Below are 19,851 nucleotides of genomic sequence, written 5' to 3' on the forward strand. Positions count from 1 at the left end.
CGAAGAGTTAACGCACGATTACGACTAAAACAATGGGAGCGCGGACATATGCCAACCTATTTCGTCGTTAAAGTCACCGTCTTAGCGGTCTAATAACTGTATTCAACTGGCCGATCATCAAATCTTTGCCGATACCGCTGTTTGCGAATAAACGTTTTGCTAATATAGAGCCTCTATGATTCGCAATGTAATAAATTAGACTAATAGGATTGATAATTAGGTATTGGAGCGTCAAACATGGTCGTGGATTTTGAGGTAACTTTTTCGAACGATTTGACTGGTCCTGCCCGCGAGCGATTTGAAGGTTGAAGTTTGACACCCTGCCCTAGGGCGTGTGATACATCCGGTTAAAGCCCTGGACCACGGTATCAGTTTATAACTAATTTCCTCATTTCAAGCGCCAAAATACTGCGATACAATGAAAATATATCAATTTCCCGGAACGACTTAGAGTAGTCTAAGAAATCAGCCACCCACCTAGACTTAGGCGATGCAAAGAAAAGTCATGCACACAGGATGCAAAGAAATAAAGTATCACATAAAACGACAAGCGATAAAAATGTATGACGCATGTGTCGAGAGGTGAGGTTGATATTGTAACGGGTGAATAACTACACAGAATGTTCCGTTGTCGAGTTTAAGATTTGTGCAGTTACTCAGAGATTGTTTTTATTTATTTCGTATGATTTTCGTTTAGAGCGAGCAAAATATTGCTTACCGTTTCTAATAAATGTTTTAACTACTGCAAAGAACCAAAGGGTGGTGTGTTAGCATGTAGACCGCTGAAGCAGACTTACATTATTGTAGTAGTCTATAACCAACTACTAGCAGCTAGAGCAGAGGTTCTCAACCTTTTTTTGGCTGTGGCCCATTTTCTTGTTTGAAAATGTTCTGTAGCCCACCTCTTATCCTACAGTCACAGTACTATTCAATGCGTGGTTATCGTCGGTGCTGAAATGACAATTTTTCTAAAATGTTGGCATTTTTTCGTATCAATTATATTTAAATCTAGACCTCCAGGCACAGGAAATCGCGCGAAGCGCGGCAAAAAATTTTCAGTCAAATAAATCTAATCCAACAAACGACCAACGAAATCATTTTGATGCCATTCGAGCTTCCCACAATCGGGAGTTTGAAGCGTAGCATTTGCGGTTCTGGTAGATCGTATAACTCTTGTGTACATTATGGCTATCCGCTGTTCCACTCACGTCGCTAAGCCCAATGACCGAATCCCCCATCGACCGTGTGAATGGGGTTTTAGTTCCACTATGGTGGGGAGCAATATATCCATTCTGGGCCTGCTTCAAACAATTCTTTGGCGAATGGCATGCCACAGAGAAGTGGAAAAAGAATTTACAGGCTTCACAATGTACATGTACATAGTATGTTTTGTACCTACTGTAGTTCCGATGTCAGAACATTCAATCCAATTACACAATGAATTCATGTGACTGTGATTGTGACCGTGGTCCATTAATCTTTAGGTCTAACTATGTGGACGTACGTTCGCTGTATGGAATTGCAAGTAGGTTATGCTTTAATGTATCGCCGACGACCCAATTCAGAATTTTACGCAAAAACAGCTATATTATTCCCTTGCTCTCGTATAAAGCGGTGGCGGTTCGGCTAATTATCGCAAACAGCGACTCAGTCATACAATGAATCAAAACAAATGACCGCCCGCGGCTCATCTTGCGAACGCGACTATGAACTTTGTCATTTATTAGACTCCGAAACGAAACAGTCTCATTTCCAGAGGTCGCAGCCGGTCGAAATCACCGCAGTGACGTCATAATGCTACTGATTGCAACAAAAAACATAGTACATCAGACTATGATATCACAGGTCGCACCAGCGTCTGGCTTTATTTTAGAGCCGCAAAACAGTTTCGAGACCTTTGAGGCTTTTGAAATATGCTTGTTGAGATTCTAATCGGAAGTAGTTTCGGGCTTATTTACATGACATTGCAATAGGTTGTCAGGTATTTCCCGATCATATACTTATTTCATTGCACTTTGTGACAGTGCTGTGGTTCGGTCATGGCTTCACAGATATGATATTTCCGCTAACATGCGTAGCTTTTCACTGGAGATTTCGTATGCTACAATACGACTCATCGAGGTTTAAAGGCCTCCACAGTGGAAAATAATGTCAAAGCTATAATTCTCGTTCATAAATTCATTCTTAGTAACAACGCGTGCATAACGTCAGTACTCTAAAGAAACATCTCTCACTACACTGACCAGAGATGAGCATGGATTAGGATTAGGATTTGAAAAAACAGGATTTCGGAAATTTTTTCGGATTTGGATTGGATTAGGATAAAAGATTTTTTTCTGAACGGATTAGGATTGGATTGGATTTACCGATTTTCTGGGAGATTGATATGTCGTGTGGCGAATGGCGACAAACTTTATTCAAATCATTTAATAATGTACTTATGGTGCACTACACTATGGTATACTCGTTGCCAATTAGCATGAGAGGTACATGCCTATGCCAAATTATCTTAAATATAGAGGATTGTTGGTTGTGGAAGAATAATTTCCTTACATAAATTAGCATTTTTTCCGAATTTCAAGTTCGAATCGGATTAGGGTTGGACATGGACTTAAATATACATAAGTTATGGATTAGGATTTGAATTAGGATTTGAAGCTTCGGATTTGGATTGGATTAGGACATAGAAATTCCAAATCCGCTCATCTCTGACACTGACTACAGGGATATCTAAAACTCCCTTAAATATCCCTATCCCACTACTGGGCTGCAATCATTAGAATTAACCCTAGATTCAAATTAAATTTCTCGAATCACTGTATCCATCTCTAGTTTTGTAGATTCACGCAATCCTTGAAACGTTCGACCCGAGTTGATATAATGACCCTCTAACTATAGAGTATGACTGGAGTGACGACTCGATTGTTCTCCCATTGTTAGCCGGCAGAATGGTCACGGTCAGATGGATGCACCCAAAACATGATAGCTCAGTGCTTGTTTCAATGGCGTTCAAGGCGATTCGTCGTGTATTTCTTGAAGTTGTGTCGGAATTAGTTAGACAGTTCAAGATTTAGGTAGCGGTGACGAGTCGTTATGACTAGTGAATAATACTGTGTAGCTTATGTTACATTTCTCACGAGATTGATGTGATATTGTGGCTTTGATCCTTTGTAGAGTTTGCTACGTATATGAATATAATGACAGAAGGTATAGAATATCTGGTTCGTGTGCATTGGCTATTGTGAGATGAATTCATGGAAAGAAAGACTGAAGAATACTACAAAGTGAACAAGTGGAAAGATCTTGAACTATACCGATATGCAATTCACAATATCGTTGATTGAAAATATGTCCTATATTAACTGCAGAAACTCGAGTATGAATATAACAAATAATATTGCAACTGTCTTGTAGTCTTATATAATGCCTGTCCGATAACCGCAGAAACTTGAGTATGACTTTGACTAGAACAAGAGTGTTAATGTTCTGCTTGAGCTCGACTCACAATAGCCAGAGCTTACGCCTTGAAAGTGTGCAAAATCGCACTTGAAGGGAACTCGTTGTCATTGCCAAGAACACAGAAAGACGTCTGCCGGTCGACATTAGTAGTAAGCCAATGCACCACGTCAAGGTTTCGACCAACGCATTGGTTTCCTTTTTTAGGTAGGGAACCTCAATGTGGATAGGCAGCATTTGCCACAGAGAGAAAAAACTACCATACTAACACTACCAAAAACTACATTCGCTTCATTTGCTGCATCTTTTCTTGGTCATGGGTTCCTGGCAGACTTTTGTCCAAGGATTTTGATCACCATAGGCATAGGTTGTATTCGCACCTTTCACTCTTTTTATAGCCTTACGCTGACATAAGGCATTTACTGAATAACTGACTTGGCTAATATCCGGATTCCTGCTATATCTCATCGAAGACCGCTGTTAAAAAAGCAGTCACGAATACATTGGTGAATAATATTAATGAATGTAATTACTGAAGTTACCAAAGATCCAAATGCTGCTTCCAGAACATCTTGTGTTAGGACTCTGAAAGATACTGATTCCATGCCACCATTCAAAAGCCGAATTGCTAGCTTGACCATGTTCTTCGTGGTAAACATCAATCCATGCAATGTAGGCCTTGCCATAAGACGCTTCTCCTCTCCTTTGTGTTTCTGCTCCACTTCCCGCTTAAAATGGATTAATTAGTGTTAGCAACTATAAAGCAAAAGATATTTACAGTCATACCCTCCAGTCATCCAGATATTTCATGAAGTGATCTTGTAGCCATGACAATCTTTCATCAGTTGTGCTTTTGATGTCGGTTGCTGTCATGATTTTGAACCACTTATCAAAAAGAAGAACGAATTCAGCAGTCCCTTCCGAATTTGGCACTTCATATTCAAGGGATTTTCCGACTTCGTGGCTCAAAACCTCTTTTGCCAAATATACTCTCATCTTCAATGAAGATACAATTAGAATATGCAATGGACCAGGACCAATGACAGTTCTCATACCTTGCTGTATGAATCTAATTCAATGTGGGTACAGGTGATTTTATTGGGTGTGTGCAGTGGTTGGTCCATGTTTTTTTTATACAATTCCCTGATGTGAGTCCAAAGTATGTCCTTGCCTGATTTGCATAAATACTTCGTACCAGCAGACTTGGACGAATAAAGTGAATTTCTCGCCATCTCGCAAACTTTTGGAAAATTTGGAGGACTTTTTTTGCTTCTCATGCAACGCAAACTTTGCAAAATTGTGAGACAAGATGTTATTCAAGTGTCTCATTGCCTTGTCCATGACATCCTCAACCTCATTTAGGTCTGAGCCAGATTGAAGTGACACAGTATGAATTAATTTGTTATAGAATGGATCACAGTGAATTGCGTCAAGTGCCCTGAAAAAATTGATCTTTTTCAAGGGTTTTGCCATTTCTTTACTGTGGATAACATAAGAGCGGAGAACCATGCCATGAAACTGTTCAGACGGGCTCTTCAATCCACCGTCTTTCTTCTGCATCACTTTAATGAGGTTTCCCGATGGCGCAGCAGATGTTAGGCATGTGGCAATTGCTTCGTTAGCTTGCTTAGAAATGGCTCCCAAAAGCACTCCACCAATATATTCAAGTAATATCACATCAATCTCGTGAGAAATGTAACATAGGCTACACAGTATTATTCACTAGTCATAACGACTCGCCACTGCTACCTAAATCTTGAACTGTCTAACTAATTCCGACACAACTTCAAGAAATACACGACGAATCGCCTTGAACGCCATTGAAACAAGCACTGAGCTATCATGTTTTGGGTGCATCCATCTGACCGTGACCATTCTGCCGGCTAACAATGGGAGAACAATCGAGTCGTCACTCCAGTCATACTCTATACTCTAACTATGGTTATTAACAAGTGTTCCATTGAACACTAGGGGTTCCTTGAGCCAGTCTTAGAGGATCCGCTGGAGGTCAAGACAGACACTGAACTCATATATATGATTTGTGTTTTAGTCGCCATAGGTGCTATTAGTAATAGGCCCAGCCTGTAGACCAGTGGTTCCCAACCTTTTTGTCTTCATTCCCCACTTCAGATTTATTCCGAGCCTTAATTCCCCACCAGGACCGAAACAACAGTTTTTTAGCCCCGCTAAACACAACATTGGCCTTAGGGCCCCAGCCCCGCTGAGCCTGTACGTTTTTTCCTGGAAACTTATGTATCAGCTACATTTGGTCTACTGCAGTGGTCGGGAACCTTTTTTTCGGAAGAGCCATATTGGACCTATTTTTTCCATCTCAACTCACAAAGAGCCACACCTGCCAATCAACTTCTACGTCACAATTGAAAATTCGTGACGTCATATAGTACCACTAATTCGAACTCACTACATGGGATTCCTCGTGTGCGCCATATTTTCTCTGTAAAATCTGGTATTTATTGTTCGAAAATAAAGCTCGAAGCGAGAGGTAAGGCACAGACGGGCCAAGCCTGATTATTGATAACGCAATTCGTCGTAAGGAGCTTCGAATTTATTATAACTGATAATAATCGAATGTGATTGTCACACTGATTCCGAAAATCTAAATTCTTATCGACTTCTCAATTCTCAATGCGGTAGCATAACGTTGCGCTACACGCATACATTTTATTGCCGGTACTACACAGCGCTATACTTACCAAACAAGAACTTGGATAGATGTGGCGTGGTTTGTGATTCGAGTGTGTAATTGTGAATGTCACATCCACAAGAGTTCATTTCGCGCCGTAGATCAGGAAGACAGTGCGTATTTGAAAACTGCGTTTTGAAATGGGCGTCGCCATGTCTGCTATGCTTTGTTTGTTTGTTTTTTGGGTATTCATGGTGTTTGTCGACTACTATGGTCATTTACACCAGGCCGGTATTCTTCTTATTTTCCGTAACTGCCGAGTTATAGCACGGCCCACCTCTAGACTTTTTGTAAGACACCGCTGACGCGGATGAGGTGGCGAGGAGGAGCCTAGGTAAACCTCCTACACTTACGTGTCGGAATTCGGAAGTCGACCTCGGTCGGACTCGAGCCCGCACCCATTGGTGTTGCAGCCGTGGATTATACCACTGCGCTATCTCGCTACGTCTGCTATGCTCTTTGATTAATCAACGTATCGCACTATTCAAGATTTCGAGTCGGGTAGACCTACATAGAATTCTCGTGGGAATATTGGCCGCCGGCGTGACAGTAACTTAAATTTGATGATTTTGAAAAGAGGGGTCCGAGCCCCTAAACCTGAATACGGCATTGTCTTTAGCTCTCAAAGACATGTTTATTGTTTATACTGCGAGGAGAATAATTATTCTGGCCGTGATGAAAATTTACCAACAATAAGTCGCTGCAACATTGATCAATTCAGTATAAAAAGAAATATTTGGCAAAGAGCCATATCTTATACCCAAAAGAGCCATATATGGCTCGCGAGCCATAGGTTCCCGACCACTGGTCTACTGTTTACTACATCGTTTCATTTCGAATAAACGCGTGAGGCGCGAAAATTTTATTTAATTCGTGTTTGAATCGGTCTATATGATCGGGAATTGCATATATTTTGCTATCAATTTTTATCCCTTCTCTGCTCACGTTATCAGATTTACCGGTAGAGCTGAGTGAGGTATGTTGGAAAAGGTAGAACTTCTAAATAAGAATCTAACATCTTCGGGCGGACCCGTTTAGCCAATGAAACATATATGTGTATTGTATATATATCGAAGTCCAAGGTCACCACAAGAGCATTTCTTCTCCGTCAAGGTCTTCTCGCTGCTGATCGTTCTGGCACACTTCTCGGAGTTACATGGCCTATAACTTCATATGCCTTGGTGCGTCGCGGCGCAGTAATGGCCGACGACGAAGTCTCTGTTTCTATAAATTCTACGTATTTTCGTGGAGGAAGGTTACCCAATAATCAGATATTGGACAATAATAAATCGCGCACATAGCGCGGAATTTTTTTGAAAAAGTGGCATAAATTTAAAAAGAACACTTCAATTTATGTTAATTCACGAAATAATTTTGGGCCCCTTCGAGCTCGCCCCCTTCTCAATTGAGGGGTTTGGGGTGCGACAGTTACGATCCTGTTCCCCACTACCCAGCACTTTTGTCATCACAGAGCAGCTCTATACATGTTTGACTACACAAGACACACAACCACAGTGGCGAGATAGCGCGGTGGTATAATCCGCGGCTGCAATACCAATGGGTACGGGTTTGAGTCCGATCAAGGTCGACTTCTGAATTCCGAAACCTAAGTGTTGGAGGTTTACCTAGGCTCCTCCTCGCCACCTCATCCGCGTCAGCGGTGTCTTACAAAAGCCTAGAGGCCGGCCGTGCTATAAGTCCGCAGTTACGGAAAATAAGAAGAATGTCGGCCTGGTGTAAATGACCATAGTAGTCGACAAACACCATGAATACCCCAAAAACAAACAAAGACGCAACCACACCAGTACGTAAGACAATCGCCTATAACTGTAACATAAGACGTATTGTGAACCGATACCAATAATGGTCAAAATTTCGTGAAAACGATATTTTATGTCAAACTAGTCGTGCTGGATGCGTTTGTGACGCCATGATTGGCCAGCCAGAGTTAAAAATTGGGATTTGTGATCAACACGCAACACAACTTTCGATACATACATTCCAGAACAGTTAACACGTAACGGTAATTGCGCATGTGTTTCCGTGAATATGTAGACTGTCCTGTACATAATTCTGAACAAATGCGTCCATTCCCCACCTGAAACCATTGAATTCCCCACCAGTGGGGAATTCCCCACCGTTTGGGAACCACTGCTGTAGACGAATTGTGTTTGCTGTGGTGGTACGTCGTTTGCAGCGTACGCAGGAAACGTTGGAGTTAGGAATTGAAACCACGTCCTGCTGAAATGACAATTCTATCGCCGATCGTTATATGATCATTTGTAACATAACGATTGGTATCACTCTGTTATGTTTTGATCGGACAATGCTATGACACTCTGCAAGGTGAAGCTTAGCATTTCTGAAATGGTATCTGAAGGAGAATAGCAGAAGGCACGCGGTATAGCAACAAATATTCATTATAATGTTCGTCTTGTGTGAAAATTATATTTAATGGTAATGTTCTTTTAACACTCTGTTGGTGCACAGTTCGTTTTGTGCACCAAGTAATGTATTATGTGTGTCGCTAGATGTGGTTAATCGCAGAGGTGGTCAGTAACGAAGTACTTCTACTTTCTGGAAATACTCAAGTAGTTTTCCTCTACTTCTGGTACTTACTCAAGTAGATCTCATTTTCTCTACTTCTACTTCTACTTCGTAATATTTAGTATTCTACTTGCTTACTTTTCACTATTTTCAGTTTGTCAAGTAGAAGTAGTTTATTACCCCAATACGAAAGATAGCCTGAGAAATTTTGGGGCTGTTTTCACGGAGTACCAACATTTAATATTCATAAAAGTCAAATAAAAGCCCAGAAATTTTTTGGCGCTTCGCGCACAGCAGTTATGGAGTGCCAAATATGTTTTCACGAAAGTATCAGTGAATATAATTTAGGTACCGGATTGCTTTGTCCCGCTCACACCGCATTGTCGCCTATATCAAATATTTCAACACAGTAAATATGGCCCACCATAACGTTTGAAACTCCCGTTTTGCAATCTAGCAATTGCCTATCATATCGTTATCTAGCAGCCCATGACGTGTCCTGCTAATCTGGAAAATCCAGCTTTTTTAACGTCACACCTGTTTTAGCAGATCACCTTTGAAGCTTTATGGTCAAAGACATGAAATGTATTTTCCGCTCTTTTTAAGTGGTATTTGTATTACACTTTCAATTCCGAATATCATACCTTCAGTTCTAATTAATTTCAGTTCGTTTGTCTGCAGAACATAGGCTACATGTTGAAGCATAAAAGCGAGTGTAGTAATGCCTCTATTATCCGAAAATAAAGCTACACTCAATACAAATTTTACGATCCACAATACTTGTTATTAACGTATACTAATCACACAAAGTGTTGAAACCGTATCCGATTCAACTTCTCCGTATTGCTTTTCGCCTAAACTTGGGGCCTTATAATATGGGGTAGGGCACCATGCCATGATATTATCTAAAACGGGGTCTTCTAGTATACAGTGGCTTAGTATCGCATTTTCATATCAATACTATAATTTGCATCTCGTGATGCGAAAGAATGCTTATTTTGGGATGTATCAATACGAATCAAGTTCTCTGCACCTTCTGCATAGCTCAATTTGCAGCTTTTGACAATCCATGCGAACGAATTAAGACTGTTTTCAAAACTAGTTACTTACTTGAGTAGATTTAAAGTCAGTCAATTCTACTTCTACTTCAAGTAGTTTTAGGTGGCTTGTTGAAGAAGTACTTCTACTTGTACTTGAGCAGAATTTTTCGTCGCTACTTCTACTTCTACTTGAGCAGCTTTCTTGACTACTTTGACCACCTCTGGTTAATCGTAGTTTTTTGTTTTGTTTTTATTACTCGGTGAATATTTGCGGTTCCACGAAGGTTTGCTGATGATCGTTAGTGTTCCGAAAGTCAGTAAACGTTACGAATCATTGCCCTATAATTTAAGCTGGAAATCGCTGCGCGACAATCTGGGAAGCCCCGAGATTCCTCACACCGCGAGCGGATAATAAAAGCATATTTGTTAGCAAGGTCATGTTTGTTGCGGCTTGTTACGAACGTATCAGGCGAATTTATTGCTAATAATCTCAAATAATAGATTGTAGTGAATTCGATATAACGAAAAGGCATGCACACTGAATGAAAAGTAATGGAAGATATAGCATAAAAAAGAGAAGCAATTAAACGAAGTGGTACAGGCAGTTGAAAGAAATTTCAGAATTTTTCGATAAAGCCATTTTTCGTGAAAGTTTAATTTTCGAACTTGTATGTATTAAAACTATACCAACCTTAAACACGATGCATATGTGTATTGTGTAGGCGAGGTCGATATATCATAATGTGATGGTGTAACCTCGAGCGCTGACTATAATATTAGAGTGAGATTCTAAATTTGGTAGGTTTTATACAAAATAAAAAGGGATCGGGACAAACATGTTTTGTTTTCGCCTGCCTTTCTGACGACATACAAAACATTGTTTCGCCCAAAATCAACAGGAGTTCGAATCGCGACGACGCAAACAATTCTCTCAACGATATAATCGATCTGACCGAAGTATATAGTCGGGTTTATTATTTATACCCTCTCAAAACATTGAAGGATTGCGACACATTTAAAAGATAGGAAGGTGTCGAAACGCATTCGAGTAGTCTTTCAAATCAGACAACCACTTTGGCCTAGAGCAGTGCTTCTTAAAGTTAGTTCAGTTGCATACCCTTTCGAATTATCTGTATGTTGCTATTTGTAGTATTCATGGTGTTTGTCGCCTACTATGGTCATTTACACCTGGCCAATTTTCGTATTTTAATCCGTAGCTGCCGACTTGTAGCACAGCCCACTTCTATGCTTTTGAAGAGCTTCTTGGAGGCACAGAACTTCAATATACAATTGAGTAGTATATTCATATTGAAATGAACCCGAATATTTTCGGCTTACACTCGTCAGGGTCAGCCGAAAATATTCGGGTTCATTTTAATATAAATATACTATTCAGTTCTATGCTTTTATAATATGCCTCTTAGACAGACGAGATGGCGAGGAGGAGTCTAGATAAAGCTCCAACACTTAGGTAGGAATTCTGGAGTCCACCTCAGTCGGACTCGAACCCGCAACGCATTGCTACTGCAGCTGTTGATTATACCACTATGCTATCCCGCCCAATTTATCTTTATGTGTGGTGTACCTCTTCAACATAATTTTACTTAAGGTACACTCAACGGAAAGACAGAATTTAACATACCATTTGCATTTATGTATCTATAGTTGGAGTACCCTTTAAAATCAGACTTAAACTGGGCACGGATCATTGATTCTTAACCTTTACTAACTTGACGAACCCCAAATATTCTACTAGTCACAAAAGCAAAGACATACCCCATTACTTATCTAGTACTACTACTATAAATGCCGGTGCCCCTAATGAACTCTGCATAAACAACAGTCTTAAAAGTACAACCTCTCCAAAGGATCATTTTTACACGAAACAAAAATATGATATCGAATATTTACTCCATATCATTGGTACTTATTCTGCGTATGATTGAAGCATGTCTGTTGACATATAGGGAACGATTGCAACTGGGTAAACGGACCCCGGTTATGAACCATCGTTCTATAGAGCAGTGGATCATAAAGGGGGCCTCGGCTGCTGTGGGCGTTTTGCGACCTTGAAGAGAGCTAGCCACAAATTAGGTGATTGAGGCGCTTAAAGTCAACGTGGGACGTATTGACTGGCGGAAGCTGTTTGAGAAAATTCGTATAATAATAGTTGTATCTGTGAACCAAAGTCAGATAGATGGATATCTGATCACGTTGATCGCGGTAGAACAAGGTGCATTCCTTCGAAAATCGCTCCTGCATATCTTCATTGTTATTCAACATTGACGTTTCTAAACTTACCAACTAGCTAACAAACAAACCAAATATCCAAACTATTCATCACAGTACGAATCGTTTGATTGTCCAGTGACACTTATGGTAAGATTTGTGTAAGATATCCAGGAATTCGTACAAAATGTGACTCTGACATAGCGTACATAACATATATCTGGCTTCCAATAAATTAGTTTATTGCAAAAAGGCTACGCGACAACGTAGTGACTGATCAAGAAATGAACCAAGCAACTGTTTTTCGCGAGTATGTTATAGGGGACGTTCGATACCAGTTTTGCGCTCCAGCAGGACGTTGACGAAAAAGTACGTGAAACACTGCTAGAGAGATATGCACACAGAATGAAAAGTATTAGAACATAGTATAAAAGGACAAGCTATCAAATAAGGCGGCATATATGAAGGAACGTCGATATATCAGATCGTGGTCCAGTAATATCGATATCGAGTAGAAGTTACTTGCATATAACGGCAAAAACGGATGAACTCTCGGGATTACGAAGAAAGTTTAATTGCAAGTTGGTATGACCTTCGCGACGCGCCAAACCAGGGTTTAACAAGCGGGAGATCTTCATAGAAATGTTCGTGACATTGGCTCAATCGCAAAGCGTATAACGATATAATTACGCGCGGGTGTTTCTCAGTCCTCGGGACTATAGACATTGTCTCTGTATATAGTCAAGTTTAAGAAGTCGCAAACAGTTGAGAAGTGAGATTCGTGTTGCAAACAGAGTTGAGCAACTTTATGTCAAATCAGACTTCCTTTCTCATAAGCGAGAAAATGGTTTTCTGTTTGCATTGTTTCAATCAATATTTAATACAATGCTGTGAGTATAGATAATATTATCGGAGTTTTTCGGACCCGATCGCGGCCAGCTGAAACTATCTAATTGTATTAATCTGGTAGGTTAGTGTTCTAAGTCGCTCGAGTTGTCTGCCTTCGACTTGATCATATTCTTACTAACACGTAAGCTACCTTTACGTTATCGCGTATAAATTCGCTGCTTCTCGTCAGGCTTCGTCAAAATAAAGGACGCCAGATTTTTTTGACGGGGCGAGAACTTATTTCTCGGTAATCGACGAAGATGTCGTAACTCGGTAAATTATTAGAACTTGTCACAGGAGGTAGCCGGCAACGAATTGTTTTTCTCAATACCCAAATGGTTATGTTTTTTACTACTGCAGTGGGCGGTCAAAATGGTTATGGTCGGTACTAAAGTAGCAGCTGAAGTAACGACGTCAATTTGTACCCAACACAGGAGTAATCGCACTTAGTTATACAAGCGCTATGTTAGCTATGATATATAAGTTGTCATGAAGATATGACGAATTCTACAGCAGTGTCCAATATCTTGGGATCTGTCCAGTGTTGGGATGACTCGAGTCATGACTTGACTCGAATCACTTTCGAAAAATGACTGGACTTGACTTCACTCGGAGCTTCAAAAATGTACATTGACTCGTGACTCGGAGCAAATTTTTCGAGTCAATTCCAATCCATCAAATAAACGGTGTCGATTAAATCACAGTATCTAGTATATGTTCGGATTGTTCGAGATACGCCGGTGTCACCAAGTGAGAGCCACCAATCATTCACTGATCATACGTTACACTGATCCTTCATTGTTACATCACAAATAAACTGACCGCAAACGAAACGATCACATAGCTTACGTTGTTGTCGTCGTAGCAGTAGTAGATTAAGCAAATAGCAATGTTTTGCTTCTTAGACGGCACAGTGCCTAAGTTACGCTGTGCTCATCTTTACCAACCCTCATATATCATTTATATCCAACAAATATAGTTCTTGCGTTCATATTACCACGGATGTGTGAAAGGGTAGTGTAGGGTATTGTACCGTATCAATTTATTTCAACTTCTCGAGACTCCGTATTCGATTCTATATTTTGCCTGATAATAACTGACTGTAGCATATAGCTGTACGGTTACTCATGTGTTTTATTAGCAGTTCTGCGTGTGCGTGAACAATACAACGTCTTTTTGCATGTATATTTAACTTTGTATTCGTTATTTGACTCGTGATAAAGGCCAATTAATCTGTCATTCACACGGCTAGCAAAATTTAACGACTTTGAATCATCACTCATACTTCGAAAATTCAATTTGACTAGAATTGTGACTTGACTCGTGACTTGACTTGACTTGACTGGACTTGTCTCGACTTGACTCGAGTCACCTCCAAAAAACGAATGACTTGACTTGACTCGATTCACCTTTGAAAATCGATTGACTTGACTTGACTCGAGTCAAAATGTGCAGTGACTCGAGATGACTCGTGGCTCGAAGGTAGTGACTTGATCCCAACACTGGATCTGTGAGAACATATTTCACATCCAAATTTAACCATTTCATGTAGCATAAAGTGCTTATTTTCTTTAGTGTCGATATATTCCACTCAACGTAGCAAAAGTGTTTAACAGATTCTTGTACATTGCACTTCTGTCATAGTTAAGAGTTAGCAGAACCAATCTTATTCAAATGTTGGTTCAGTCTACCACTGTCGTTTCTTAATCAAAGGAGGGCTGTACCGGAAAATATATCGAAATAGGGACGCGGCTAGGGTTGCATTTAAAACGAGCGATGTTTTAAAACACTTGGATTAAAACATGTTTTGAACAGTGTTCTTTTTTTTAAAAGCCCTTTACAAAAATTGTGGCATTTCTAAGTTGTAAAATTATGTCGTAATTGTGTAGATACTTTACAAAAAACATATTGTATGAACCTACAGACAATTAACAACCGTTGTGGCCGCCGTATACCGATATGAGATGGTTGGAACCCTCAAAACAGTCGGTTCAACGGCAATAGTACATATATATCATCAAAGGAACTATGTTTACCCTACATTTTCAATTGTCAATGTCAATTCACTATGACGTCACAATTGAATATTCGTGACGTCGTAGCTTCAAAAAAAAAAACATAAAAAAAACAATAAAAAACATGTTTTAAATTAGGGTCTTGTTTCAAACATGTTTATTTTGAATTGATTTTTGTTTCAGATCCAACCCTAGACATAGCGAAGTGACGCTTCGCTATAGGGACACTTCCCCGTGTCTCTATTTTACTATATCTTCCGAAACTGATAGCTGTAGATATTCATATGTTCTTTTAGCATACATGCTTTGGTATAGTAGTAGTCGTATAGTAGTATCTGTAGTAGAGCATAAACCAGGGGCGGGCAACTTCTCCGGTCGGCGGGTCTGACATGCAAAAACGAAGCACTTGGCGGACCGGATTACAAAATATATACATTAATCGCGTATTTATCCACCTATATAGGAAATAAATTGTATTTAATGTGAAGTTTAAAGCATAGTCACCAAAACAGCAGCCTATTTAATGAATTTAGTAACTGTAGCTGTTGAAGTCAATCGGACATCTGTGGCCGGTCAGAGTTGTCTACAAGTTCTTTGGACGCTGGCTGCATGTTGTATATTGAAACACTTAGTAAAGACTGTACGTTAACATCAGTTATGTTGGAACGTAGCGTTGTCTCGTTAATGTTAACGGTCGACAATATATGTACACCCGAACTGAGCAAGTAGTTTATTTCCCTCTTTCCTGGTTGCCAAACTTGGATTAATTCTGTGACGTATAAAATTTGTCCATACTTTCATATTAAAGAGCTTCTTGAAGGTAGAGAGCTTCAATATACAATTGAATAGTATATCCATACTGAAATGTACCTGAATATTTTCGGCTGAAACTCGTCAGGGTTAATCGTCAGCATCTAGTAGAGAATTGGAAAGAACATTGTATATCAACAATCGTATCACAGAATATGACGTCACCAGAATGGAATTAATCTCAAATAAGAGAGCGTTCAATGTACCATTTTAAGGTGGTACACGAACTCCTTCTGTAGACAAAGCTTGAGCTGGTGTATTTTCATAAAGTACGACCACAGGGCACACAGATGAAAGTGTGAGCGGCTCCTTCCGATGACGTGAAATCTGTCGTCTTGATAATTTTTTGAACAAACGGGAGCATCCACCAAATGCTTGCAAATGGCATAGTTTCTGGCCTTTGATCGGTCAGCATCAAGCGTGAGCGCATGAGACACGGGCGAGCTTTTCCCCGAGTGTGATGCACGTTTTCTACGATTGTTTATATACAATGTTCTTTCCAATTATTTACTAGTTGCTGACGATTACCCCAACACGTGTCAGCCGAAAATATTCGGGTTCATTTCAATATGAATATATACTATTCAATTGTACTTTCAGACTAGAATATCACTTTCACGGTAGAAACTCTCTGTGGGTCGGTCAAAATCCCTTCGCCGGTGGGATTCGGCCCGCGGGCCGTATGTTGGCCGCCTCTGGTCTAAACGCATCTGCATTCAATGCTTTCAGCAATCCATCAAAGCCTTGGCATGATAGTAAATGAGAGGTCGTGCCACTTTCTATTTCAGAAATTTTAGTGACGTTCCTATCCGACGATGAATTTCTGTCGTATTTCGGGAGTCATCTTATTTGTTTCTACATTCGTCATGTTGCTTTCTGGGACATCCGGTCAATCTAGAAAGCCTTACGCCAACAGCGGCGAAGTGAATATCTTATTCGTAAGAGCGACTTCGGTCGAAGTCGGGTTCAACTATGTCCAAGGAGCAACCAAATATTAGTAAGTGAATTTGGTGGTAGACCCCGATCGATATCAAATATTTAAGACGATACTCATATTCACTCTATGTATACAATTATACATATATTCGGCCGATATTCACTAATAACATTTCGACTGACACTCATCAGTAGCGAACGTGTGTATTGCTGCAAAGTGTTACTTATTCCATTGAAATTGAAGTCTATTGTCGGTGTAAATATCAAGTTTTGATTGCCTCTTCCCTGCACTCGAAGACGACATTAAGTGAATTCACATTCCATACACCTTCCATATACTTTCAATTACTGCTTGGCTAATAATGTGACCGCAAATTGCTCGGGCGTACGTTGTAACGACATCTCGGCGACAATTAATTAACGTAGGCCTATGTTAGCGTGATAATCGAGGTTGTTTTCGTCTTCACGTAGCCTGGGAAGTCATGTTTACGAGGTTTCTTATCTCCTTTGTTTGTAACCTACATGTAATTCGGGGGAAACGATTATAACAAGCAGAAACATATTCATAATATAGAATGCTGTGTACTCAAACCACAAACGTCTGACCTGCAGACTTGTACAAAATACTGGATTATCAAATGATCAACTAGAAGTAGAACTATTCACTGTTCAAAACTCGCAATCAAAACTAAAACTAGTACTACTGACTGTTCAAAACTCGCAACCACAACTTGAACTAGTACTGGGCCTACTCACTTCTCAAAATGCGGAACTAGAAATAGAATTACTCACTTTTCAAAACCCGCAACTGAAAGTAGAATGAGAAGTACTGATTTTTCAGAATGCGCAACAAGAACTATTATTACCCACTTTTCAAAAATCGCAACTAGAAATAGAGTCAGAACTACTCGCTTTTCAAAATCTGCAACTAGAACCAGAATTACCGGAAAAACCAGTGATAGTTCGCTGACCCTGTCAACTTAGTAGATTGGTAATATGTAGAGCTCTGCTAAATTGAGGCTCCTCTTTTCAGTGTAAACGCAAGAGAATGGGTGGACGGCAAGAAAGTTGGTAACGAAGCGAGTGGAACTTGGCTGCACGGCCGAAAAAGATCGACGACATTGCGCAGTCTTAATCCGGGAGTGCGTTTGAGAACCTGTAGCTTTTGTCGTTGCTTGTAGACTATTATATCCTATTGTAGAGAGAATACCTCATACGGGTACAAGCTTACGTGAAAAATCGTCCGATAGGGTCACGCCCGCAAAAAGTGGTAAGGACTTCTCAACAATGCTACACGTGCAACGCAATGACTGACAACGAACGTAAGTCCTATTATTTTTTGATACGACACGAAGTGATTCTACGCCTGCGATTCAAGTCGCGAGCTAGGATAGTGGTATAATCAACAGCTGGGGCCGTGCTGTCGGAAGCTACGGAATAAAAATGAAGAAAATCGGCCCGGTGTAATGACCAATTGACCATAGGAGTCAACATGCACCATCGATACCACGAACAAACAAACGCCTGCGGTCTTAGTCTTGATAATATATTTTAGTTACATTCGACCCCAATTCATTCGGAGACTTTTGTTCGGCGCACTTTTAGCCGAAAGAACTATTGTTCATTATGTCATAACCCAATAAAACGAATTGCGAACCTGTGTCCGAATTCAGCGGGTAATTGTCCGAATTAAAGAAAGATTTTTATGCGCATGTTTTGCTTTTGTTCCTAATGAAGCAGCTATCCGAGTTATACAGCGTAGGAATTAGGCGCCAGCGTCGCTACTCAAGTAGAAGTAAAAGCTGCGATTTTTAAGTACTTCAAAGGTTCTTATTCTAGGTCTAGTTTATCTAAAGAAACTGAAAACTTTCGGGAAGCTGTGGAAGCAGTCTGAAATCAAAAGCACTTTAGTAAGTAGTGCGAGTAGAAAACACCTACCTGAAGTACCTATACAAGTGCAAGTAGTTCGTTACTGATCATCTCTCGTAATAAGAAGGTTTGTGTCGACAGACTGCCGTTTTTTTGCTTCGTCAACCGGAACGTTATCAACAAACAAATTCGTCATGTAATAAATATGCGGGGAAAATCTGTCCGTGGTATGGACTATCGTTCGCCGGATTGCCCTAAACAAGCTCGACATCTGTGTCACATTTCATTTCTATCCATCGCTAGTTGTATAATAATTCTTTACATGACTACGGAATTACTGAATGTAGATTAGGCAGTCGATACCAGTAGTTCGTAACGTGGGCGATTTGGCGGTCTAGGGAGGCGAAAAACGAAAGGGACGATAGCTGGTCGAAGACGGGCGAAGGGGGCGATAGGGGGCAAAAATCGAAGGACGCGACGATAGGGGTCGATGGCGCGGTAAAACGGCTATATTGGAGTCAAGTCGGACAAATGACTTTTTTTTGGTCAACATACGAAAATTTAGCTGTAAAAGTGTGGTTGAGCCGATAAGTCTACATTTTTTGTCAACTCGCCGGTGATTACAATTTGTATGTCCATTTTTCTCGGGTCTATACTATAAACCAGACCTCGGAAATGTGCGGCCCTCCGGTCAAATGCAGGCCACGACGCAATTCTGACCTAAGCGCAAGTAGCCTGGAATTTAGAACAAATAACCTATTTTTTGAATCGTAATGGGTGAACATTTCTAATTAATCATTCATACGTTTCCAATCTATAATCCGTTAACATGTGCCTGGGGTTAATGGGATTTATATAAGTTGAGCATGTTTTATGTTTCACATGAATGGATAAACCGTTTTTTTTTTGGTAAATTTGAACACATCCACTTAGCAGCTTGCTTCAACGATTTAATTCACTGTTACGTAATATATTCAACTTTTTGCTCGGCCAGCAACCTATGTTTGCTTCTCATTTGGCCCGCCGGAAAGAATAATTGGCCAACCCTGCTATAGACGAATCTGTTGAATCAACGGGCGAGATTTTCAGAGTGCAAAGGGCCGGACAAGGAGTTTGAATGCCCCTACGACAAAGACGCGTGTCTGAACGAAGTGCGGTACTCAAAGGGAGTGCCAAAAATCACGAAACGCTGCACGCAATGGCGACCGGAAATAGGAAGACAGATCCAAAACTCAAGTGACATAACAGTTGTCTGTTCCGGACGGGGGAAGTGAGTGGAAATTGTATGCTTTAACGATTCATTCCAAGCTCGCGAGGATAGCTATCGATAATTCCGGCGTTTAATTAGATTGATAAG

At 40.3% G+C, this 19,851-nt stretch overlaps 2 protein-coding genes across 3 annotated transcripts in view; one reads left to right on the plus strand and one right to left on the minus strand.

Annotated features, from left to right (window-relative positions):
- The window catches only part of LOC145454473 (P-selectin-like), a 91,408-nt gene that overhangs the window by 52,162 nt on the left and 19,395 nt on the right, over positions 1–19,851 (plus strand). The window lies entirely within an intron of this gene.
- On the minus strand, positions 3,651–4,683 carry LOC145440719 (uncharacterized). Its single transcript, XM_080318454.1, has 4 exons — positions 4,512–4,683; positions 4,243–4,452; positions 3,999–4,184; positions 3,651–3,933 (listed from the first exon to the last, which is right to left on the minus strand). Exons 1-4 carry the CDS (start codon positions 4,578–4,580, stop codon positions 3,748–3,750), a joined length of 651 nt encoding a protein of 216 aa, XP_080174580.1. The 5' UTR covers positions 4,581–4,683; the 3' UTR covers positions 3,651–3,747.

The sequence above is a fragment of the Botryllus schlosseri genome, chromosome 1, assembly GCF_051294905.1.
Source record: "Botryllus schlosseri isolate E-star chromosome 1, Bs_hap1, whole genome shotgun sequence".
NCBI classification, from domain to species: Eukaryota; Metazoa; Chordata; class Ascidiacea; order Stolidobranchia; family Styelidae; genus Botryllus; species Botryllus schlosseri.

Excerpts from the sequence above, each read along its gene's own strand:
- LOC145440719 (XM_080318454.1), bottom strand. The coding sequence starts at position 4,580 with ATGGACCAACCACTGCACACACCCAATAAAATCACCTGTACCCACATT. Across the intron at positions 4,185-4,242 it reads AATATCTGGATGACTGGAGG|CGGGAAGTGGAGCAGAAACA; the intron begins GTATGACTGTAA and ends ATCCATTTTAAG. Across the intron at positions 3,934-3,998 it reads AAGCAGCATTTGGATCTTTG|CGGTCTTCGATGAGATATAG; the intron begins GTAACTTCAGTA and ends CTTTTTTAACAG.